The sequence below is a fragment of the Nothoprocta perdicaria genome, unplaced genomic scaffold (genome assembly GCF_003342845.1).
Source record: "Nothoprocta perdicaria isolate Ctin4 unplaced genomic scaffold, notPer1 scaffold_11, whole genome shotgun sequence".
Taxonomy (NCBI): Eukaryota; Metazoa; Chordata; class Aves; order Tinamiformes; family Tinamidae; genus Nothoprocta; species Nothoprocta perdicaria.
Genome location: NW_020454205.1, coordinates 4,015,635 through 4,041,555, shown reverse-complemented (window position 1 = coordinate 4,041,555; position 25,921 = coordinate 4,015,635). Strand labels below are relative to the sequence as shown.

General features: G+C 42.1%; 1 protein-coding gene across 1 annotated transcript in view; it reads left to right on the top strand.

The window, feature by feature from the left end:
- PARD3B (par-3 family cell polarity regulator beta) overlaps nt 1–25,921 on the top strand; it is a 343,703-nt gene that overhangs the window by 164,570 nt on the left and 153,212 nt on the right. The window contains exons 11-13 of the mRNA XM_026048404.1: nt 12,562–12,747; nt 19,036–19,206; nt 22,508–22,634. Coding sequence (XP_025904189.1) covers nt 12,562–12,747; nt 19,036–19,206; nt 22,508–22,634 — 484 coding nt within the window. The remainder of the gene's footprint in view (nt 1–12,561; nt 12,748–19,035; nt 19,207–22,507; nt 22,635–25,921) is intronic.

The window sequence follows — 25,921 nt, the reverse complement described above, 5'->3', positions numbered from 1 at the left end:
GTCCTAGGAAGGTTGCATAAATGTAAAAGTGCTATCTGATACATACTTGTTTCCCCTCAAAGGAGGTCATCTCTTTAGTTGCTTCTTCCTTATCTTGATTGATGGGTATACTTGACCCTTCATTAAGAAGTCCTCAGGATAAAGGAAGGACAGTGTTTCCTGCTTTTGTCTCACTTTATCTCTTTTAAAGAGCACAAATGGCTTTCTCTTTAAGAAGATTTCTTCTCCCTTTTGCTTTCCCTTTAGCTTTAAACTGCTAGCCTGGCCTTCTACACCGATTTACACGGATCCACCGGTGTGTTTTCTCACAAACCACTGCCAAGAGTTTCCATGTGCTCGCTTGCTGTCCCCAGGACCCAGCGAGGTGCGGGCGCCTGTTGCCTGCTGCGGGATCGGAGGCTCGGAAGCGGGAGCGTAGGTTAGGGTCGCACGTGACCCTTTGCTCTAGTGCAGCTGGTGGTGGCTTTTTCCTGTACATCCGCTCCTGACATGGAGCACATGAGGAGTGCCTGCACAAAGCTATTTTTGCTTCAGCCTTCCTTTCTGGGCGAGTGTTTTTTAAAGGAGGATAAATAATAGCGGAGTAATTCCAGCGCTGTCCCGGGTTAATTAGCTGTTCCCTGTCGGTACTTCCTGGAGTAGCAAACTGGAAGGCTCTGTTTAGAAAGTCCTTGAGCTGTGTAGCCGATCTCTGTGTGAAAGTGGGGGAAGTTTGAGTGCTAAATTGTCTTTCTAGGATCTTTTCCCCACTAGCTCTTCTAAGTGAAGGCTTCCTTTTCATATGGCTGCCCATCAAAAATATTTTTTCGTTAAAGCAGTCTAAGTTATAACATAGTTTGCTTGGAAAGTGTGGGAGTTTAAGTGTACAGTGATCTTTTCTCTCTACAATTTCCCCAGCATGATTCTTTACCACCTTGTTCCAAATTATCTTGAAAATCATGGTAGCGGGGGGTGGGAATAATGGCCTATAGAAATGTAAAAGCTATTTATAATTTTTACATGCCAGACCTGCCTGTTATTAAATTCTAGCCCTTACAGCAAGGATTAACTACCTTTCCAAAGGTGAGTTACTCTCGACTGGCATGATTGAAATGCTGAAGGTGGCCACATTTATCCTCCTGGCTTGACCTTCACTTCGATTGCTTTCCCTGGACAAGAATGATGCACTGATGGTGGCCCTCGCACCGTTAGTGATGGTATGTGAATTCTAATAGTGCTCTGGATTTCTTATTAGCCCAATCGAGTGATATGAAAATGCAAGTGGCTAAAGTACAGATAATTTTATGGAACCAGTCCTTTTAAATTTCACCCCTTCCAGCAACACATCTGTTTGGTAGCTCACCAGAAGTGCAGGCTGCTACACCGCTAAGCTGCCAGATGTTGATTCTAGCATGTTGCTTGGTAGAAAGCATGAGGCATCTGAAAATAGTCTCAATAGAGATTAAAAAAATTAAACATAAATTAAAATTGGTTTAGTTTTCTGAGTTTTTTTTTTAGCTTTATTCATACGAGGGTATTAGATTTAATCCTGCACTACCTCCAAAGTTACAGAGCTGTCTTGATCAAAGGGGAGAAAGGAAACCAACACTCGACATGTTTTGGAAGGACAGAGGGTAGTCCAGTAGTTTGAGTACAGCTATAATTGCAGATTAGACTGTAAATTATGTGCAGTTTACCTGGGCATGTGCACACACACACGCTGCGAGGGTGGGAGGGTGATAATGCCTGGCAATAATAGAGTAATTGCCTCATATCCGACTTGTGCCCCAGGGACTCGAATACAATCTGGGATGCTTTCCTCAGCTTCCCTGCTGTAAGGAAAAGGAGAGGCTGCTTGGTAATGAGCACGCTTTCCACGGCTTCCTGCAGCAAAGATGCCCCTGGAATTTAGACCACTCGGAGGCGACGCACGAAGTCACTTTGGAGCTTGTTGCTCAAGTGGAACTTGGTTTCTGCATTGATTTTTAGGAAGAGCATGATAGCTGCATGGGCACAAAGCGAACGAAATAAAGTGACGGAGGTGGCATTTGTTGTGTGGATCTATAACAATGCAATTTGACTTCCCCTCATAGCAGAGCTGCTGTCTGGAGAGAGCTTCGTCTCAGGAATGGTTTCTCCTCGGAAAGCCAGGAGGAAGCTGGGTTTGGGGACTGGTTTCTGTGGTGTGCACTGATGAATCGCAAGCGAGCAGAAAAATATATTCCAAGCAGCAAACCTTTACCACCAGCCAAGAGAGGGATGTGATATGAGTGAGGATGAATCAGTGTTTCAAAAGGGCATTATTAAATTATAGTGATTTGGGGCTTCAGTTACGCTAGCCCTAGCAACATCTGAGAGTCATACAGTTACATTGTTTGCACATAATGAGGGAATAAAATAGCAAGCACAATCTTCCTACTGCTGGAAGAATAAGAGGATCAAATGAGTTTTTGTTGTTTCTCCCCCCCATTTGAAGCAGATCAGTAAAGTAGAATTTGGACCAACTGCAGGCTCTCCTCCTTATTATCCAGTTAGCCAAATGTTAGTAGTAATTCATGCCAGCTGTTGACAATGTAACAGCTGAGTAAGGAGCTGGTTCCAAAACTCAGGGGAAGATCTTGATTCACTTAATTGCCACTGTTTATAGACTGGCCTGTGATTAGTGCATTCTGTAAGGTGTGTTGGGGTTTTAAACTGTACTGCTGATCATTTTCTAGAGGGTTTTTAAGATGACAGAGAAGCTGGCTCCCCTGAACAGGTTTGAATTTTCCAGCTGTTACCGAAGTAAGTGGAATGCCCATCGAGCTGTGGCTCCTGTTTTGTTCTATCTTGAAAACAGTGTTTTGATCATGTGTGTTTGTTGCATCTTGCCTTTCCTTCAGGAAAAAAATGTGTGGTTTGGAGGTGGTGTTTTTCTAATAATGATCCCGTGATCACTTCCTCTTTCTGCATCCCCACCTTGGTATAAGCAATGCTGCTGGAATGAGAACTAGCCCTGGTGTGACCCCTTCTGTGCCATGATGAAGGGGTGATGAAAATCTGAACCCCTTTTTTGCAGATGTTCTTGTGGGTTTAATGAGCACTCAGGCTCATGGACATTATGGAGATAGCCAGGGAAGGGTTTTTCCGACACACTTGCAAGGAGAAATAAAGCACTGGAAGGATTAGGTGCATCTTTCCTGAAGTTAAATCACATACATACCGTAGGCTTTGTATATGCTTCATATATTGATATCAGAATAGAGGAATTTTTTACTTACCAGCGTCAGTTGTAATTCCTATTTCTGTGGTTTCTGGGCACATTCTCTGGTTAGTGACGAATGGGGGAGGAGGGGGGAACAAACCAGCATTTGCAAATTTAGCATTTAGCAAAGGCTAAAAGAACAACTGTATAAAATGTAGCTGTTGATCCTTAACTCCCGGATTCTCTTTTATGCCTGTACTGTATAGAATGGAAGGAATGAGATGAGAGGCAAGTTCAATTAAGCATTTTTTTCTGCTCACCATGCAATTAACTTTTATGCTTCTGTCTTCCCCTAATTAATTCCTTCCACTACCTTGAACTCTGTGCCTGAAGGAGGAGAACTTGTTTGCCTAAAGTGTTGTCCTTTTTGTTTTTAGTATTCAAAGCTTATGTTCTATTGCTTCCCCTTAATTGTTTCTTGCCTTTTTATCTACAGGAAATAATAGATGAAATTTCAGCCTGGACTTAACTGTTTTTGCACCTGCTTTTGTGGTTAGGCAGTGATTGTAATGCTCAATTAACCTGAAATGGACAAGTGATTTCAGGCACAGGATAATCCCAATAAGTACCAATTTTCTCTTGCACTCTCTCTATTCAAGGGGGGAAAAAGGTCTATTAGAAAAATAGGTCAATATACAGATATTGGATTTTAATAACATACATGAGATCCAGCACTTGAGTTGTTGAACGTGGTAAAGAGAGGGAAATCATGAGCGCACATGGCCCCTTTCATCTGGAATCACTTTGCAATCCATGTAACTACAAGCACTCTCCCTGCTGGCCCTGGAGAGTTTGTTGAGAGCCAGTGTCTGGTTTGAGGGTCGTAGATTCCCTGTGTCCGGAATAGCTGGGTGAGCAGTGCTGCTTGTGTCTGCAACCGTGTCATGTTAGCCTGGAAGCCAGTGCAGCTCGTGCAAGGTGTGCAGCCCTCTCCGCTGGTGCAGTTACTGCAGAGCGTGGTTGCTCGTGTTCAGTGCAGCCCGGAGTCCTGGCCGCTCCGCATCGAGACACGGTTAATTAGTCACCTTACTGCTTATATGAGACAGTGAGGGGTTCCTCCTTAGAAGGAATCACAGCATGAGGAGCTTGACTTTCTTGTCCCTATGGCAGCAGGTGTAGCAAAAAGTACCCTCTCATTTTGACTGTTGGAGGCGCTCCCAACTTCTCCAATGTGCAATAAATTACCTGAGTAATTCAGGTATTTTAAACATGTTTTCTCTCCTTGGTCTACCGTTTTTCAGTAGCCAACTGAGCCCTGCCAGTGTTAGGTGCTGATACAGCTACAAATGTGGCAAACATTTTTCTTGTGCTTTTCTATGAGCTAATGACCATCAGTCTCAAGGGCTGCATTCCCTCTGGATCTAGCCCCGCTTTCTCAAGACATTAGGAGCGTTATAATCCAGCAGGGGCTGCCTTTGAGATTCTAGACTTCCCCTTTCCAATAAATATGGGGAGCATCAAAAGAGTGGTCCCAAACCTAGGGATGATGGCTCTCATTGCCAGCAAGAACTTCCAGGGGTATCCTGCCGGTCAAGAAAAATTGAGTGGGGACAAGCGCAAGTGAGAAGCGTGATGTTGTCCATGGCATAGGATTTTATATTTGCTTATGGGATTATTGCCCAAAGCTCCTGAGTTCAGAGGGGCCCTCCCTCAGAGCAAGAGCAGAGTAGCCGTTTGCTTGATGGCATCGCTAGCTGAGCAATTGCTTGGCAGCACGCCGTGGTGAATGAAAGCAGCAAGATGGGCACCTCAGGCTGGAAATGGGTCTCTCAACAGAGCATGTGTCTTAGATACTTAGCCACATTTACAGAACCTACTTGTCTTAAATCTTGGTTAGTTCTTTAATTTCCTTGGCAGCTGCAGTACCCTGCCATCTACACAGGCTTGTGCTGAATGCTGCATGAAATGCTTTAAAAGTCCCTGTGCCTTAGAGTCCATGAAGATTTTTCCTCAAACTGACTTAATGTAAAATGTAATGTAAAAATTGACATAAAAGAACTACACACTGTGCAGTGCTTTTTCAACATCCTTTTAAAACAGTAACCAATAAATCAAGCCAGAAGAGAGTGGGATTTGTACATCACAATATTGTGAGCAGTCTGATTGCAATATATTCCATAAGTATACAGTAACAGCAATCCTAAATTCCCTTTGGAAGTACCATGCAGTCTCCCATACCTTTGTAAGCAATAAGATTTTAGGAATTAAATGATGAGGTAAATGAACTGCTAAGGCTCCCACACAGCAGGGCGCTCAAGCACATGGCTAATCTGAGCACTGGGATGAGGATGGGTGTTTGCACCATGAGACATACCTAATTTTGGGATGTAATTTGTCTGCCTCTATTTTCTATGGTTATGTAAAGTAAAAGGTTAAGTGAGACTATTTTTGAGCATTGAGGAGCTGGAGTCATATTGAGTTGTTGCTTAGGACAAAACTCTCTTACAGGGACAAACTGTTTCCTTGTGTAAAACTTGCTGTGGCATTTTGATTATGTATTTGGAGTCAACTGGAGGATCTCCATTTTTGAAGCCTCCTGTGGCATCAAATAGTAAACAGCAAAGCCTTGGATGAAGAGCTGAATCTAATTCTGTCGGTATTCAAAGCTATAATTCCAGGGAGTCTAGATAATTCAAAACAGAACCATTTTATCCGGTATGACACAAATTCTTAGTGTGCTATGTTAATGCGAAAAGAATCCAAGTACAGTATAATATATCTCTGTGGGTTTGCTGCTTTTTTTTTTGGTTTTATCTTAACGGGGTGTGCCATTAGTGACCGTCTAGTTTTTATTGCAAAATGGAATATAGATGGTTTTAAAGAAGCCAGTATGAAAGCATCTGTCAAAAGTGCTGAAGATGGATATACGCAGCAATGACTTGGGTTATTTACTGGATTGTGACAAGATTACAGCAGGGCATTACCTCGGAGTACTATTTTGAAAAGCATTACCCTATCTCCATTACAAAATACTGTGCAGATTTTGTAGATTTGCTTCAATAAATGAGCTGTGAGCAAAGTAGTTCTTAATTGTGGCTAAGCTCTTGGAAAGAGCATAAAGAACAGTGCAAATAAGGCGATATCTTCCTTTTCAAGTTTTTCTGCCAGTAATAGCTATGTGGCGCCGCAATTTAAATACAGCTTTTTAACTTACACAGGGCTTTGCAGCAAGTCGTTGCAAAAGCATGCAAATGTCTTATTTCCTTCATAAGCCTTTGAAAATAACCCTCCTGGGTCCTTTGCCTTTTGCTCTCAGCCCTGAATAGCGCTCCAGGGAGTTGGCATCTCTTATCAGAAATGAGCAGCCAGACAAGGGGCAGGCAGCATATTGAGAGACCATAATAGTGTGTTGGTCAAGGGCATCACACAGGTACTGAAAGGTCTCTTGTTGTGTTAAACAAATGCTATTTCCTTCCTGGCTTAAGTGGGAGCTAATTTTTTTGTAAGCTTCGCTTTTGGCAAAAGAACAATAAGGATAAATAAGGCAACCTTTCCAGGGAGAGATATGCATTAGATTATCATAAATCCGCAGATAAAAAGTGCAGTGGTCAATGAGAACAGGCACTGTAGAATTAAATAAAAGGACTAATTGAAAGCGGTGTCCCATGGTAGATAGAGGATTGACACACTGTTTAGTAGGTATTACCATGGACTAAATGAAAGGGGGAAAATACAGTTCACAAAGGTTACACTTCTGTTGGTACTGGTGACTGAGTAGTTTCTGTGTTGCAGGCACGAGAGAAGGCTAAAAGTCTTTTATTACGATGGGGAATGTGTTGGTGAGACTCGCATCCCCCTGAAATTTTAGATCATATTAAGAATCCTTTATTTTAGTCTTTAAATTAAGAAACCCACAATCTGTAGTGCAGATGTGCTTGTAAGAAGTAGTTGTTGGCAGAATGTCAGTTAACCAAATGCTTCTTGAGCTTCCTAGGTAAAGAGATATGGGCCAGGCCGTCTCAGAGCGCCGGTCATCTCGGTCCCATCTCTTGCCCGGCTGCACTTTACGTGCCAGACTCCTAGTTTATCATATTAACACTGAGCCACTTACCTACATCTGCAGTAGAGGATAATATCAGTGGTAGCTGCCCTTTAAAGCCTGAAGTGCTGATGTGCTACCTTGGTTAAGGAGAAAATTTGATGCGATTGTTGGGTGAGTATTTTATAACACAAAAAAAGTATCTGTGATCTTGAAATCTGTAAGGTTTTTCCTGGTCTGAGAATTTATATGGTGCAGATCATTTCGTTCATTCAGTTTTTAAGAGAATTTAGAGTCGAGGATGATCTTGAGTTAAAAAGTCTTTTTAATAGAGTTCAAGGTCTGGTGCCTTGGAGTGGAGTTGCTAGAGCCCAGACCATAACTCAGTTCATGGTGGTTGCTCCGTTGTGAAGTATCGATGCCCTGGGACAGCGTTTTAGCAATGTCAGGGAAACGGAGGCGTCAGGAATTCAGCTCTGTGAGTTACTAGCAGCAATTAACATTCATACCTGCATTCGCTGGGAACAGGACCATCGCTCATGAAATTAGTTGCCCAAATGAAGCGGTTAATTGATGAGCTGTTAACTTCAGGGTGGCTGGAGCTTTTCTGGCCAGCAAGGAGAAGGCATTCCTTGTGCAGAACAGCAGTGTCAGAATAAAACTTTGAAACCATTTAGCGAGTATTGGATAAAATCAAGCCCCTACATAGCATGTTCCTGTTTCTCCCTCATCGTTTCTTTTGTTTTTTTCCCCTCTTTCTGCTTCCTCCCGTATTCTCCAATAGAGAGAAACGTTTTCAGTCTTGTATTTGTACCATAGAGTCCAAATATTGGTTTCACGGATTGAATACCCATGCACTTGGTGTCAAATGCCATGCAACAAATAGGAAATGAAAATTTTAAGTGAATAAAGATAGTTTACTTGATCTTATAATTAATTATTTGCCATTTTTTCCCACATGCGTCACCTTTTTCTATACCATGGGGTATGATATCTGTACCTGGAAAAGCATTGATATGTTATTCACACTCCCTCATAGGCAGATAATTTTCGATAGTACTGTTAAATGAAGTTCAGCGTTATTTAAAATCAACTTTAGCTGGATCTTAGGGCAATGCTGAATACAAACACCACAAAAGAGAGGTTTTTAGGCAAATTTAGCTACACTGAACAAGCAGCTCTTGTGAAGGGCTTTGGGGAAGATTAGTGAGTTCCCCAGTAATAGACAAAAGCAGCTGTTTAAATTGAAATTAAATTTACTGAGGTTTCTGTGTGATGAAACCATGTTTCCCTGAGAACTGTAGCAAGGTAAATGGTAGTGAAATGTTATGGATTCCAAATTAGGTACTGGAGAAAGCAGAGGAAACTTAATACAGCCAAAGATTTACTATACATGTCTGGTGTCTTGCTGAATACATCTTAATGTCTCCAATTTGATAGATAACATGTCCAGGCATGCAGACAATAATCTGGTACATTACTAACAAGACCTAATACATGGAATAATTATGTCCATGAAGCTGGAAAATGTTATATAACATGAAACAACAGGGTCACATTTTTATTACTTTGCTTTTAGCAAATTATTTGCAATAATATTAAATACAATTCAGTTTAACTCGGTTATATAAAACTGCATACAATATTGTTATCTTGGTAAACTTTATAGTGGGAGACATGGAGAGACCACCTAGTCGGTCTGTTTTTCCCCAGATATCAAGGGTAAAAATTTTTCTCAAGTCTTGCTGACATTTCCCTGACTGCTATTTCAACAAGCTATTTCTTATGTCAAAAATTGCCTGAGAAGAAAAAGGGGAGGAATGTTATTGTAACGTGTTTTGAAGACAATTACTCGGTCCCCTTTTAGACTCTTTTTCACAAGGTTAAACAAGATAGTTTCATTGCTGTCCTCTGGACTCCAGCCAGGTTGTTTCCTGAAGCCTGCAGCTGAAACCAGGGCTCCTATGGAGCGTTTTCCAGGAGCAAAGGGGTGGTTTCCTGCACCTTACACCCTAGTACTGCCCTTAGTGAGGTTTTGACATAACCAAGGAAGGCTGCGACTTTGGGGCCCACATCCCGTGGTGGGTGAGGGACGAGCTACAAGAAGAATGGCAATGCTTGGATTTGAGGCCAGCATCCTAATCAGTCCCAGACTCACTTGCACAGCTTTATATTCACCCATGGGCTTGAGGGACTTGTACAGATCCTGTTGCCTTTGTTTCTTTATGATTTTTGTTTCAACAAATGCGTTGGGTTTTTAACTTGAAATTAATATACATCTTGGAGCTTAAAGTAAAACCGTTTAGATACTTTAGAGAAATAAGTTAGGGAAAAATTACTCTCTCTTGTTTTTCTTGTAAGAAATACTTTTTATTTTCCCTTGCAAAAATAATTGCAGAATTTTGTGTTGATCTTTGCCTTCAGCCATATCCATTAAAAACTGACATGAGTGTGACCAAATTCTGTTTTATACAAAGTGCAAGTTCATACTGAGACAACATTAATGACTAATGTCTCATAAAAGTAGGTGTCAGCGCTGAGAGCAGAGCACCTTTATGTACTGTGGTGCAGAACCTGCCTCACTGCTCTGGTCATGGTATTGTGGAAAAGAAAACCCCTGTTAATACTCAGAAGGGACAAGACGTGTAGGGGTTGTGGTTTAAGTGGAGAATACAGGATACGTGTGGAGGGAGAGGCAGGGGGCTGGAACCTGCCTTGTGTTTAGAGAAATAGCCTCTTGAGGACAGGCAAGGGGAGCTCTGGAAACCAGGAGTGGTAGTAGGATAACGATAGGTGGAGAAAGAATGATACTGGATAGGAGTGTGGGGAGTAAGACTTGTAAGTGCTGCTGAGCTACAGTTGAAGGATAAACTGGGACTGGTTAGAAAGTCTGCCTCAGATGAAGGCCTACAATGGACCCTGTGACTCCTGGGGAGACTATGGAGATGCCAGAACTGGAGATTCACAAGTTCCAAGCTGCTGAGACCAGCGAGTGGATGTGAAGGTGGTAGCAGGGCCCCAGCAAAGCCAGCAATGTGATTGCTCTCCCAAAGCTGAGTGATAGGGTGTCTGAGATCCTTGATCCTCCCCATGGCTGTTGCAGAAGCCCTAGTGTCTCCCCTTCTGGTGCTGGACCTTGAAATAAAAGGCTGCAGCTGGATTCGAGCAGCAGGAGTGCTTCTGATGAAGTTGTGACAGTGTATAGGTTTGTACTGTAGGAACCAGTGCTCCAGTTCATATTCCAGCTCTGCACCCAACCTTGCAGCTGGGGAGAGCAGCCCAAAGGAACTACTTGCCCAAGGGACCAGTGAAGTAAGGAGCAATAGTCTGTCCTGCAGGGCTACAGGGACTGGGATGAGACCTGAGAAGAATGTTCCCTGTCCAGGCAGGACATGCCTTTTGCATAGCCCTCATCTTAAGAGTTTCTCTATCATCTGGAAAACATTTATTAAGAAATAAAAAGCCTGTACCCCTTCCCTTAGAGCTTGGGAAAGTTAAATGCAAAACATTGAGATTAAAATCATATTCAGTGGCCTCTGTGTTGGCATTAATTCTTCTAAAGTCAATTGGAGCAGGAGTGTCTACAATTTTTCATTCTCTGTTCACAGTAGTAAGTATGAATTTGTGGGTTTTTTAGAGATTGTTTAGGACATCTCTTTAGCCACAGCGAAATAAAAAATGTCCTATCTGTGACTGAGAATCGTCTGCCTCTAGTGAGCAGAGGGAGGAGAGCAGATGAGTAGCACAAGCCCCAGAGATAAGTGCTACTTTAAAGAGAGTTATCAGTGTCAATGCTATGTCATTTTATATTTGGCAGTTAGGTTAATTGTATTGACTTGGTATCATGTAGTTATATTCCAGGAAGAATTTGTGTGTGGTGTAGACATCATATTTTGGGATTGAGGTTTATAGTCCTAGCTCTGTGGGTCATGCGGCTTCTCTGTGGCCTCTGGTAGCTGCTTCTCATCAGTGAAGTGGCATTTGAAATAAATGTGAGTTTACTCAGGGGTTATTGCTGCTATTTTTTATCGTTTCTCCAGGATCTCAGTTTCTGCCCTGAGTTTTGTGGTCATATTGCTTGTCGAGCTTACGCTGTCTAAGGTCATCTGTCCACTTCTGATCCGACAGTATAATAGATGAAGAGAATGTGGGACTACCCTGGCTGCTGAGAAACCATCTGTGCTGCTGGCATCTTTGTTGACAATCTCGGCCATGCTGATACTGGGGGAACTGCAGCGTATTCCCTGGAAATGGCCCTTCCTCATTAGCTGTAAGGAGGATTGGCCCAGCTAGCACAGTACTCCCTCCATGTGGCCTCTTTTGGGGGAGTTTTACAGAAGACTTTGAAAACAGGCCCCAGTAATCTTTTTCAATCTCTACTTGGGTGCTCCATTTTCATATTTTTTTCCTATTAATTTTCAACATTAGTATTACAAAGAGTAGAAGAATGCAAATGGCAAGAAATATTAACCAGCAATTTGCCTTATGGGAAAGGAAATGTGAAATAAAACTGGATGTGATGAAAAAGGTCTTTTGCACTAATATCTTATGCGCATGCTCTGCTCCATCCTGTTTGTGCAGAATGCCAGTATGAATGCTTCATGCTAGAGGTTCTTTACTTTTTAGTTTCCAAATAGCTTTAAGAAAATAAAAACCACAACCAATAGAAAACTGCAGATATAGTCTACAGTAAAAGAACATTGTCTCTGATTTTTCCTCGAGACAGATTCTTGACTTTGCAGTCTTGTAAACAACCATCTAATCTAGCAAAAATCTTTGGATTAACCCACATCAGGGAAAAAGAAAAAGAAAGCTGTGGGGAATAGAAGTATGCACAGTGGGGTTTGTGCAGAGTAGCTGGCTGCATTTTCAATTCTCACCCTCCTTTTTGTTGCACCAACCTCCTTCTGTAGCCAGGCTTTCAGGGAAGGATAATTTTTTTAAGAAGGTAACTCAATTTTCAGTGGGGAATGGGATTTACCATTACAACTATTGCTACAGTTTGTGAGCTGTAAAGACAGTGAGAATTTTATGGCTTAATTTTTTAATGCGGCTTCATTTAAAATAAGTGTCAGGTTTTTATATTCTCCTATGACTTTGTTTTTAGAATATGTGAGACTAAATTATTTTTATCTTCTATTTAGGCATATTTCTAAGTATTGTTAATAAAACATTTTAGGCTACATCATGTGACTAAATCACAGCTAAATGCAGTCTTAAAGATATAAGACTGTGGTTCTTTGAACTGCTTTGTCGAAAGAAAGACTATTACTTGTTGTTTTAATAGCTTTGTGAAACCAGTTTGTGTTATTTCTGTGCCTCTTTTCAGTCATATTTTCATATTTACTTTTCCCAACAGAAAGGAGAGCCAAACTGCAGTATTCTTTCCCCAGAAACCACAGAGCAGCTGACATTTGAGATTCCTCTGAACGATTCTGGCTCTGCTGGGCTCGGTGTGAGTTTAAAAGGCAACAAATCTCGGGAGACTGGAGCTGATCTTGGGATTTTCATCAAGTCCGTTATTCATGGAGGTGCTGCTTTTAAGGTATGCAAAAAAAACCCTAGACTGTTAGAATTCAGACATTAGTGTGTTCAGTCCTGAATCTGGCTTGATAACTTCCAGGAATGATAATGATGATTGCATTTCTTTTTGTACTCGGAAAGCATTGTGATTCTAAATAGTGTATTTTGAAAAAAATATATATTTATCAACACAGTGTATTACACTGTGTGTATAAATGCACAGTGTTTGGTTTAAGCTTTGTTTCTATAAAGCACATTTCATAAATATTCTATAACAATATATTGCATCTATGTATTAATAAAGAGCATAATTCTGAGTGCAGATGCCCACATGCTGCGTTGTGTCTTTGGGAGGTGGAGATGATGTGGGCTAGGATTCCCAGATGTGCACAGGCCGGAGGGGTTCTGCTTTCCATTTTCTCATAATGTGTTTTAAAAATCTGTCCTGTGGATTAGAACAAGGAATCTCTAATGTATTTTGGGGGACTAGAGCGTCTGTGTTGATTTTTGCTTAACATGATGGTTTCTTTAATTTTGACTTGTTTTATTTCATGATTTTGCTGATAGTTATGGTTACTGGAATTACTTAAACTGCATGTCTGTTGTATTTTAGGAGATTTTTCTTTTCTGAAGCTTTTTTGGAATGTCAGATATGTGTATCGGACTTTGTAGGCAGTCTGTAGACAGTCAGCAGAGGCATCTCATTGAAAGACATGAGGTGTTGTGCTGCACTGCCAATGCTTTCTGCTGAGGGCTCCCCTGCCTGCACACGTGCATCTAGGTGTGTGCTGAGAGTGTGTGCTGACTGCCTGAACTGTGAGCCAAGGCAGAGGGCAAGGGGAAGCCCTTCTCAGATTTGAAATGCTCAGACTTTCAAAATGCTAAATATGGAGAGGGGTCTTTATACCCATCTCCAGTGCTTTCTTCTTGTTCTGTATCTGCTTCTGTCATCTCCAGGTGCTCTCTTTGCCTTCCAAAACGTTCTCCTGTTGCCTCCGAGCTGCTGGTTTCCGTAGGCGTCCTGCACCTTTGAGGTGGTGGGCAGAGGTGCCAGGCAGCAGGACAGGCTGCTGAGCTGCTGGGCTCCACATCCCAGGAGCTGCACGCTTGTGTTCAGTGTCCTCTGCACTTGCTTGGGGCTGCCTCTTGTGGCACGGGCCAACCTACAAACCCAACAAAGTGCAAACTTGCTTTGTGGTTGCAGGAATTAGGAATCGATAATTCTGTGACTTTAGGGTTTATGTATTTAATATCTGCTGGAAATAAGCACCCCAATAATTTTATATTTTCTTCCAGATCTAGTTGCTATTCTAGTCAAAATGCAGGTTGGCTGGGGATGTCATTAGTTGTGTGGCAGTTACCAGTTGCCTCTGAGGGGAATTAAAAGAGTAAATGACAGTATTATGGCATGTTCTGCTGCCTTTAAGGACCACATGGGGACTCTTGTACATTTTTGTGATTAAGAAGTACTTGAATTACTTCCTAAACTTTAGGAATTCCATTGACTCTATTTTCATTCCAAGTAAGACTTGAAAAAAGGTAGCTTTCTTGGAATTAGAAAGAAAAATTATAGTCTTTTGGGGTTAGTTTGCTTAGCGGTTGTAGATCCAGAAGGCAACTTTTTTTCTTTGTGTTGTCTCAGCAATTCCTTGCAATTCTCTTTTCTACAAAAATACTTTTTAATTCAGTTTATGTGAATTCCTGTGCTGACATCCGCCTGCTGAGTTAGACAATTCACAGCATTATAACTTTCGTGAGCATCTATTTACAGTAGCTGGTAAATAGCAATAATCAAGACTTTAGCTTTGATGTGAATGTTTAATACTCTCCTGCTCCTGTTTACTCATCCCAGTCTCACAGTAATTTCAAAGCTTGGATTTCCTCAAGAGACTGAACTCATCTACTTGGTGCGTGTCAGAAATGGGCTATGGGCTCAGCTGGCTGAATCAGGGCTGGATAAACTCAATTTCCCTACGTGTCTGCTGCCTCGTACAACTGGTTTTACTGTGAAAAGGAGGTTGCCCTCCACGCTTTCCAGATGCGTGGCCTGCCTGATTTGTGCATCCTGAACTTGTCCTTTGGAGTAGCCAAGTTTGCAGGGGCCGTGGGGCTGCTCGGGCACGGGGAGGTGGGACAACCCTCCCGAGTCCTGCTCCTTTGCCACTTGGTCCTCTGCCTTTGTTTGTTTTGGCCCGAGCAGCCGCCAGACTAATGAAGTAGGACTTGGTGCCTGCTCTTATATAAACGGGCAGCTGCTGTGTTCAGTCACCACGAGCCGGAGATAATTCTGTCTTGTGATAACTTCAGTCCTGTGACCTGTGTCGTAGCTCTCTTCCGATGCAGTTCTCATTGGTGAAGGATCTGAGTGTAGCAGGAATTCCTCCTGAGCAAGGAAAAGTAGCTGAGGCTCTAGCCTACCTTCAGAAGAATCTCACCTCTTCTTTGCTTGATGCATTTTGAAAAATGTGTCTTCAGAATCATGGCTACTGTGGCAGAGGCCTGGAAATAGCTGTCTGCCTGCTGCTTAATGACCTCTGTATAGCACAAAACAATCGGTGGGCATTAACATTACTAAAATTCCTTATATTTTGTTAAAGCATGCGAATATGTATTTAAATCTGTGCTTGTTCTTATTTTGAAAGCTCTCTTGTAGCCATTTGTTAAATTCAAAGACTTTTCTCCCACATTTGGTAGTTGCTCAGAGTATGTTTCCATGTTCTTCATTGTAACAGTCTCTGATAACAAGTATTTAGGACCTAGGATGATCCTAAATCCTATTTAGGATGTCTGTTTGTTTTTCAGTGTACCACATGTTCTTGGGAAAAACTGTCATGGGGAAATCTTAATGTTTGCTGTTTTTTGGATGGGAGAATTGTTTTACTGTGTCTTACTTCTGCATTTGGAATTTAAGATCTCTTTTTATATTGTTACAAAGCTAACTAAAAGACCCTCTGTCCATACACTCACCATTTGTCTTTAGAAGATGACATAAAACAGGCAGGTCAATGCATTTTGCTTCAGTGTCGAAGTAAGTATGATCCTTCTAATATTTAATATTGTCTGAACATTTTTGAAATACCAAATTTCATAAATTCTTTCACCAGTTTTTATTCCTTTTTTTTTGAGAAAGCATTGTGTCTAATTTGGCTTGACTGGTGTTGTCTGTTATCATTCTGAAGAGACTTAACTTTTGTTATTTATTTATTTATTTTTTCCAAATTTGTAATGTACTGATTTAGCTTTAATGTGTTAGTAGCTTTGCAAAGGTCAGTAAGGAATTTGCGAAAACGGAAGGGAAATTGAAATCATAGGCCTTAATATTTGTAGTTGGAATTCTAATGCTGTGAGATCAAAGTCCATCCTTTCACTGACTGTCCCTTCATGTCCCTCCTTAACCTGCTTTTGTAATTTTTGCGGCCTGGCTGGTTTCCCTCAACTCTGAGCGAGGTGGTAGCAGAATCCCAGAATACTTGGGATTGCACAGAGCCTTTCCTGCGAAGCCCAGCGAGCATCAGACTGGGCTTAAACGCATCATTCTGCCCCTCAGCTGCAGGGATTTCAGCTTGACCCATCCTAAGGTATCCTGGTTTTCCAGTAGCGATGGCTTCCTGGTTGTCGGGAAGCCGGTGAAGGGGAATTTGACACCTCCCTGCTCTGCCGGGGCAGTCGGGCCTGTCATGGCGGCCTCCCGCTCCCGGGCAGGTTCTGTTGCCGCAGCCTCCAGCTCCTGGGCAGGTTCTCCCCGTGCCCAGCTCCTCCACACACACCCCGCGCCGGAGCACCTGGAGAGGAGCTCGCTTGCAGTTTTGGAGATGCCATTTCAGAAGTGTTTTTGCTACACTGCCAAATGTTGTTTTGCTGCGCGGGCGCCACAGAGAAGCCTACCTTTCAGAGATGAAAGAAAAAAACGTGTTAAAACAACATTTAGCTTGTTTGGAGCCAAGCAGATTGTCTTGCAGTTCAGTCTTCTAAACCAGGCCGTAACACCAGTGATGTGCAAATGTATGTTTGAAAGCTGTTTAGACTTTGGTGTTTTCAGTCCCTGAAACTGCGGAAAGTTTGTGCTTTCTCTGTGAAGTGGCTTCCACCCCGTCACGTGCAGCAACAAACGGCGCTCGGCTGCCTCCCAGCCCGCTGCCTCTCAGGGCACCACGAGGTAGTTGGGCATTTAAGTGGAGTACGGGGCAGGGTGGGAAGAAGGGAGATAGGTCAAAGAAGATCTTTTAAGAACTGACATTATTAAAATGTGAAGAAATACAAGTTCTCATATGGAAGAATGACAAAGCAACGCAAAGAACTGGCAAAATCAGAGGTTCCTGAGGTTCATGAAAAACAGGCAGTATCTTTAGTGTTGTTTCATGCTCAGAAATGGAGTCATGCTAAGATGCATTTGAAAATGTGTTTGTATTTACCTTTGTAAGAAACTTTAACAAATATTTACTCATAGGTGTTTATCCATGGGAAGGAAAAAATGGAATCCAAGAGCCCATGAGGCTGTAGGAGGACATAAGGAACTGTAAAAATTTCAAAGTTTTAAAGAGACTTACAAAAAAAAACCTTGTCTTTGCTCCAAACCCCTGCTGCCATGAATGGCTCCATTCATTTCAGCAAGTTTTGATAGAGCACAAAGGCGCTGCAACATGTGCAAGTAATAAAACTCCCTGTTCGACACCATTAACTCTTCTCTCCCTCAGCTGTAGCCTGTCTGATGGCATCGCATTGTATGTAGAAGAAGGGTGGGGTTAACGTAGTGACTTTGGCTCTGTGTAAATTTACATTGGCAGGAAGCACGGAGCAGAGTGGTGGGAGGGTTTTCAACCTCCTTTCCAAATGGCCTTGGCTCTTGGCATTCCCACCCTCCCCAGATCACCCCCCTCTCTCAATCCCCCTTGGCCGAGTGACTCATCCTCCAGTTCCTTGTCTCTGTGCCCCTTCCCCTCCGGGCCGAGCTTGGTTTTCAGGTCCATGCTGTTGCTCCCCTGCACTGTGGCACCTCGTGCTATCTGTATTCGGCTGCACTAACGTGCGTGGCACCCAGTTCCATTAAAAATATCACTTAGGGAAACGGGATTTGTCACAGCTGCTGTAACTCACTTTAGCACAGATCACTTAGACTTGGCAGGCACCCTAGGAGAGTTAATTGAACAGCGTAGTGGCAGAAAAAAATGAAAATTGAAAAGTATATGTATTTTGGATTACTGGGATGTGTGAGATATGTAAACAGTTCGGACGAGTGCCTTACGGAGAATATGTAATGAGCCTGTGATTGAATCCAATTCTTTTTAACCAAGATAGTGCTTTTCTGTCCAAGTTTTTCCTGCTTTTTGCTCCTCTCCACTGCCCTTTTTATAGTATTTTCCTTCAGTCTCTTCCCCCTTTTTCTTCTGCCGAGGTCTGATGCTAACTTGCTAATTGTGAACTTAACAAGCTCTAAGAGACTTGGGTCTCTTAATTAGATGGACTTTATTTTCTTGTTAAAGCGAGAAAAGTCCATGGTACAGGTATATATGAGAAGAAATCCGTCACGGATGATGATGGCAATAGCAATACGACTCCTAAATCACAAAATAGCAGTGTCCACAATTTCATTACACTCACAAATGTCAGCTAATTCTGGCAATGAAACTAAATGTCTCCTTTCAAAGCACAGGCTACTTGAGATGGCACAACCCCAATTTGGTTATTGGCAGCAGGTTTGGATGTTAAAATACATGAACAGCATTAATTAAAATCTGGATGCTTAAGTCTTAATGACCATTCTGAACTGAGAACATTTCCCCATATGGTGGCACAGTAATTGTGACAAGGTAAACACTACTGAGAGTATAATACAAAATAATTTTGGAGCGAACTCTATTTCTTACCAGATCATAATAGCAGATAACAATATACTTAAAATATACTTTGGAGCTCATTCAGGGTTTTGCAGTGGCTAAGCTAAGAGCTGTGGTGTGCTTCCTTTTAACTCACTGAAAGCTCCTTTTCCTCTTTTCTACTTTCTAGGACTGGTATAAATTAAATTGCATATGTAAAAAAGCAGCAGCATCTGCATGTGTGTGTGTGTAATTGCCTTATGAACTCTTCCCAATATGCTGGGAATAGAAGAAAACATTGGTCAATTAATGTGCACACAAATTTTTTTCTTGTCCCCACGCCTCTCCTACCCTTCTTAGTGAGCTGATACTATGTGGTCTTTTGTTTCTTACTTTCTACAAAGCAATATTGGTTGGTTGTCTGCACTTGCATTTCCTGTATATAGCACCCATGCCAAATTTTTCTTGCATTTCCTTGTTTTATTTTTTGCTTGTAGGATGGTCGCTTGCGAGTAAATGACCAGCTTGTTGCGGTTAATGGGGAGTCCCTCCTGGGCAAGTCGAATCATGAAGCGATGGAGACTCTAAGGCGCTCCATGTCCATGGAGGGCAACATTCGTGGGAGGATTCAGCTCGTAGTTCTCCGGAGGCTGGAGTCCCAAACAGAGGTGAAGTGCTAAATGTTGGTGAGCTAAATGCCTTTCCAGTTCTGCTGTGTCTGCGTTCAGGAGGTGGTGGCCAAAGACTTGGTCACCGAGCTCCTCCTGGCAAAACTTTGTCAAACTTCTTGGCTTAATTCCCTCTGTGGAGACCAACAGTGTTTCTGCTTCACATCTGGGCTTTCTGTTCCTGCTAAAAGTTGCCTCCTATTTTATTTTCTTGTTCTTGCAACTTTCCTCTAAAGCAAAAATAATGTAGTCCTAAAAAGCTTTAATAAAGGAGTGAGGTAATTTTGACCATCTCTTCGCTCCTCAGGGAACAACTGGGACACAGGTGATGGAAATTCCTCTGATTTAGTATGTTGTCGTGATCAGTGTCCTGACTGTGACCTGGGTTTTACTTCATTATTCTTCCTTTTTTTTTATTACTATGTCTAAAAAGTCATGTTGTTTCTATGTATGCTTCTTCCAGTTCATTTTTACCATCAAAGAATTCATATTTTACTTTCTGTGGTCAGATGGAGTCTGCCCCTTCATGGTAGTTGTTTATGCATTGATTAACGTAAAATATTCCTAAGCCAGGTAAGAAGAGAATAAATTTCTACATAAAGTTTTCTAGACCTCATATCAGTTGACCTGTGTCATTCACAACTTGCTTTCAAAAAGGTTTGTTTTCATCACGTCTCCTATTTCCCCCTCACATACGTGTGCTCATTCACTCTGTTGTACGTTTTGAGGTTTGAATCCTAAATCTGCTACCTTTCACTTACTACGATCTTGGTTTTAATTTTGACCTTCAAATAAATATTTTACAGGAATATCAACAGCTGTGCAGTTCCTTAAAACATATATTGATATGTGATATTAAGAAAAACTAATAAATTCCAGCGCAAGATTTCAAGAGATGTCCTTAAGCTTTTATTTAATAAGCCTTACTTACACCTTTTGAGGTGTTGAGAATAATCCCATTTGTAGGTGAATTCACACAAAATAAAGGAGAGGGCCAAGGGTATGCAGGTGTCTTGCAGTATAAACAGTTAAGTCTTATCACTTCACTGATTGTATTTCTATTTGATTTACCACCATCATAGATTGATTGAGAAATATATTTAGAAGAAAATTACTTGGTGAACATTCTGCTCTAACTTTGTCAGGAGAATATTTTGCACAAGCCTCTCTGCAGTCTGTTTTGCCAGGAAAATATGTAAAAATATTCATTAGTAATTCTGGAATATATTAGAGGAAAACACATTTTTGCTTTTCTTTCGATGTGCCATAGCATTATGCTGTAAGGAAGAATCAAGAAGTATGTGTTACATTTATTGTGGATTCCTGTGACAGATGAAAGATAGCTTGCTTTCAAAAGCTCACTGCTGCTAGTTTTCTTCGTTTATTAAAAACCAAATTTTGCAGAAGCGTTCCAGCTGCACATCAGATTGACCTAGTAAAAACATAAAAACTTGGGTTTTTTTTGGGGGGGGGGGGCGTGGGGGTTGACTGTATAGTTTTGTATTTTATCCAAATGTATGAAAGGTAAATAATCTTGACTCATGCCATATGAAGAATGCATAATGAAGCCTTGATTGAATCAAATTCATTTTAGACAGAAATTAATTTTTGTCTGATAGGCTTGAGGTTCAATTGTAATTCCATTTGAGTCTGCAGACCGTAGCAGAAATGGGATGTTGCCCATTTTTTCCGTTGCCCAAAGCAGCTTCCCGAGTACTGCCTTTCAACCTGGGGGAAGCCGAATGCGTTTAGAAATGCATTATTGTTTTTATTGGTCAGGACACTAATGGAGGTCTTGCATGACAGTTTTATAAGCTGAATCCTCTAATTATACCGGTTACTGATCAGTTGTTGGGATATCGATTGTGTCATTTATCAAAGAGCTGGGAAAGCAGGTTTGTTGTTGTTGTTAATTCAGGGCTGCCTATCCCACTGGGTAGGAGGCTTTAATTTAGTAGTAGTTCTGCTGCTGCGCGGCCTGATTTAGCCAGCAGTGCACCTGAGGGAGGAGTAAATGTGGACCTCCTGGCACAAGGAACCCTATGTAACCTGCAGAATTCAAAGCAGAGAGCAGAAACATGATTGTGAGGAACTGTGTGTGGTGTTGGTTCCTCTGGCCCTTGGTAGAGAGGTTCAAAGTACCCTTTTCAAAGGGCTCACAGTGTACAGAGAGGGGAGAACTTTGCATGTGTCACCTGTCCCCTGAGACTAGATTTGCATCCACAGTCACCATTAGACTTGCAGAATTGCTTTGTGCTCTGAGATTAGCTGGGTTTTTTGTTGTTGTTGTTTTTTCCCCAGAACTATTATTGTTATTTATTAAGGAGTTTGCAAGGCCCATTGCAAGGGAGATTTATCGCATTCTCCTTTTTTGTGCACTGCTTTGCAGGCATCACTTGCAACGTCTTAAACATCCCACACCACTGTACAAGTAAGTGCTGTGGGTTTGTGCCTGCATTTCCTCCGTAGATGTGACTGTGCATGTAATTTAAGGAATGATATACTTATATTGTAAACAGTCACTGGCATAATGAAAATGCACTTTAAATATAGAAGTCACTTGGAGATGCCTTCAAAAAACCACAGATATAAATCCACAGAACCTATAAAGGTTATTCTGAATACTAGCCATAATATTCTCCTGTGTGGGTTTGTGTTTTCCCTGAATAACAAGTACAGAAACGTCTTTTTGGGTCTGTCCCAGTTTTAGAAACTGTGATTTTTTTTTTTTTAATTTTTTTCCTCCCTTTTCAGAGCAACTGCTCAGGAGAATGAATTAAGCGATATGGCCTGCATATGAGGGGGGGGATCTCCCAAGCAAAGCTGCCTAGAGGTGTGACAGGAGCTGGGTTAGCTGCTAGCCAGAAGCCCTGCGTTGGGGAGCTGGGTGTAACTCCTTCCTCGCAGCGCTGCTCCGCCGTGTGAGCGCGAGAACATATGTGCCCAGTCTCGGAGCGAAGGGAACCAGCTGGCTGCCAGAGAAATCCCATTGGCATCGCCCGTGTTCTTGTGTTGACAGTGTCACAAGCTGCCCTCCCAGATGGAGGATTTGAATGAAGCCAGTTGTGGGTCAGGGAGAGAAACACAGTCTTCCTTTCTGTGTATTATTCTTCATGGTTGTTGCTGACTACTTATTGTCTTGTTTCTTGATTGGCAGTAGCCAATAGTTGTTTTGAAGATGGCTGTCACATTCACCCTTCGAGCGGTGGCCGGGGAGTAGTCAAGCGGTGATGACCGGTCCCCTGCGTAGCTGGGAATTTACAGGTGGTGTAACAATACCTGCCTCTGCTTTTCTCCCTAGGAACGGCCAGACCCGGGAGCTTTCCAGAAACCAGCGTTTGAGGGGAGCCGTCCCATCGCAGCCCCTCGACGCAACGATGCTGCTCCTCAGCACTTTGTGACTTGCAGCCCTCAGGACAGATTGAAAGGTAGTGTCTAGTCTTCCTTTGTGCTGAAAGAGTAAGTTATGGCCTTTTTTTTTTTCTTTTTTTTATCTGAAACCCACAGCAACTAAAAAAGCAGTTAATTAGAGTAAGTGCTCACTATGTTATTTGGAGGCATGAAGATCTAGAGAGGGTGGGAGAGCTGACTCAGAAGTTGTGAATTAGATTCCTGGCACAAATTCCAGTTTAAGTAACAGTTTCGAGCTCGCTGCCCCAACACGTAAGGTTGGATAAAAAACAAATGATGAGTGCAAAATATATGTTGTCAAAATGTTTATTTTATATATATCTTTAATGAATACAATGATTTGTTATCAAATTCCTAGATTTATGTCCTGAGTTTGTTATAAGATAAATGATTTTATACAAAAGCATTATACTACTACTAGCTTATTTTGGACTTAATGATAAAGTTTGCTTAAAGGTTAGAAATAGTCCCTTATCAGAAATAGATTCATCACTTAAAATGTTGGCAGGCTTGTAGGGCATTGCACAAAGAAAGTTTAAATGTGTGAAAAAAAGTTAATATATATATGTCAAAGCACTTTATTTTCCTCTTTGCTTCCATTTCTGATGGCAGACTGTTCAAGCTGTCCTGCTTGCCCCTGGCTCAGCAAGGTTCTGGTTACCTGCACATTTTAAGAAGTTGAGGTTGTCCCGTCTGCTCCCTGTCCATGGGGGAATGTGGTCCTGTCCTTCATGCCAAGCATGTGCTCAAAATACTCAGGGAAGAAGAAATTTGGAGATGAATTATGCTTTTTTCCCCCCTTGCCTTCCCTGGACACCTGTGGAATCTGGGTAGTCTGTAAAATTTGATTTCATAGTGTCACGCTCACCATGTGGAGTGATTTTAAACAAAGCCAACTGAGAGCCTGTGTCTGTAAACTCAAGAGAAGCCTCCATTGAATTTAAGGGTTCATCGTTTGCATTTACATCAATATCCAATGAAAGAACTGCAGATTTCTGTGCAATTTCTACTGAATTCTGGAGTTACAGGGAGAAAAGGCCATCTGCAGAGCTGGCTTGTCCTAGAGAGTCAGCCATTGCCAAAGCATCATGGAGCAGTGAATACCTTTAAACGCTGCCTTTCAAAAGACGCAAGTCCGTCCTTGGTACAAGTGATTGGCAATAGGCAACTTTGTTACTCAAAGTTCAAGACAAAATCTGTGGGAGAACGGTGCTTCCGAGGGTCCGGAACATCATGATGAGTAATTTACAGTTAACTCATAAAACAGTATTTTTTTTTTTGTGATGAAATGGCATAATAGTGAGCAAGACATTTTAGGGGCTGACGATGGCTTATTTTGCCCAAAGGGTTTAAGAACTACTGACCTAAAGAACTATAGGAATGATCAATATGTGTGCGTGTGTCCTCATAGGTTCTCTTTCGGCCCGAGATGTTCATGGCATCAGACTTCAATCTAGAGAGATCTGCACTTTGGCCCTCCAATAGTCCTGCACATTGCAGAAATACTGATCCGATTTTTACCTCCCTATCAACCCATCCCTTAGCTGCCAGGAATTCATTCGAAAAGAAATGTTTGGTGTTGTTTCGGATCAAGTGCTCAGCCCTTCAGGGTGTCTCAGAGTGAAGCACTGTGAGGACTGGACCCTCATCTGCAAATGAGCTGCAGGAGAGGTGGGGATTTTCATGACAGCAGCAACAGTCCCGTTGCACGCTCTTAAGGTGCTCTGTCCATATCTTGGATGTGGAGGTATGGTGGTTATTTAGAGATATGTTAAAATCTTTTGTTGTTAAGACTGGATCTCATGCAAGAATTTAATGACAAGAACTGAATTAGGTTTAATAAAATGCCATTTTTCCCAATTAATGTTTTCCAATAAGTTATTTCCAATATCATTCAGTGCTCCTACCAATAAAGCTCTTAAAAGCTCAGCAAAAATACACTGCAGCTTGGCCTGCTAATATCACTATCTGTTTTAAGAGTCCTTTTTTATTATACATGAGCAAAAAAAAGCTAATGTCTGGGGAGAAGTGGTTACAGCCAAAACATTACGTTTTTGTCTTGCCTGTGGATATTTAAATAAGAAGTTTGGGGGGAAGGGGTGACAGGGAGGCTGATCCAATGCTGAAATGGCAGTGTTTGCTCTATTTTTGCATGAATAATACTTGCCACCTTCAGGTCCTCACTTTTTTTGCTGCCAAGCTGTTGCGCAGATACAGCATTTTTTAGAACAACCTCTTTGAGAAATAATGTTTCGGTGCCAGCAGCTTTACGTTTCTGGTGCTGAAAGATTACTGGAATGTGTTTCATTAAGAGATTCTTACATATTTCTTATAACCCTGTGTAATATGGGGATATAGGGAAATTGGTGCCATCTCGACAGTTGAGCAGTAGAATCATCATAAACGATCTCTGCCCCCATAAAGAGGCAAACCTTTGTAGCTGTACAAGAATCTGCATTTAGAGATTGCATGATTTCATACATGTGTGATGATGTGAAGGTAGGAAAAGAGGAAGTTAAATTTTAAATTGCATTTTAAAAATTAACATTTTGCTCAGAACATAATATTACACGTGTCTTACAGTCTGTAACATTCACCCTCCTAAGGGTGTTTAATATCTGAAAATGCAGTGCATGCACTTATTGGGTTAGCTCTTCCTGTGGTCGCCTTGGCCCTGCCAAGATCATTTCCCGAGGCCTTGACCGCGGGGCCCTGACTCCCTCCTCGCTTCTCCGGCCCCTTTCCTGCTGCCCTGGTTGCTTTGGAGCCGCAGCCCCGGCGATGGCTCCTGGCGTGTTCCTGTGCCCGCTGTGGCTGCTCCAGGAACGGCGCTTGGGGAGACCCGTCCCCAGACAGCGTTTGGGAAGGGAAATAGCCCAGAGTGCCTCCGGTGGCGCGGGGCTTTTCCACCAGGCTTCTTGCTCTGAGCAGTCAGTGGTTTAGAGACATCCTAGGTCAAGGCTGCGTCTGGACTGTAGTGTCACCCGTGAATCTCTGTGAGATGGAGTGTTGAGACTTGATTTTCTTAATGCTCTAGAAGGCTGTTTGCCTTTTGGCTTCCCGGGGCTGGTGTTCAGAACGGGCACACACAGAGGTTTGTGTCCAGTTTGGGAAGGATTTCCCCTGCCCTCCATGTGTGTCGCTTGCAGCCAGTGCCTTGGAATTCCACCTGCGTTTCCTTTCCAGTCACGTGATATCCTGCTGCAGAGCCAGCAGCCAGCTTATTTTGGCAGTTGGGAACATTTTTACATGAGAGAATGTTTTCTCTTGAATCTCTTGATTCTCTCCATGTTCCAGTTCACTT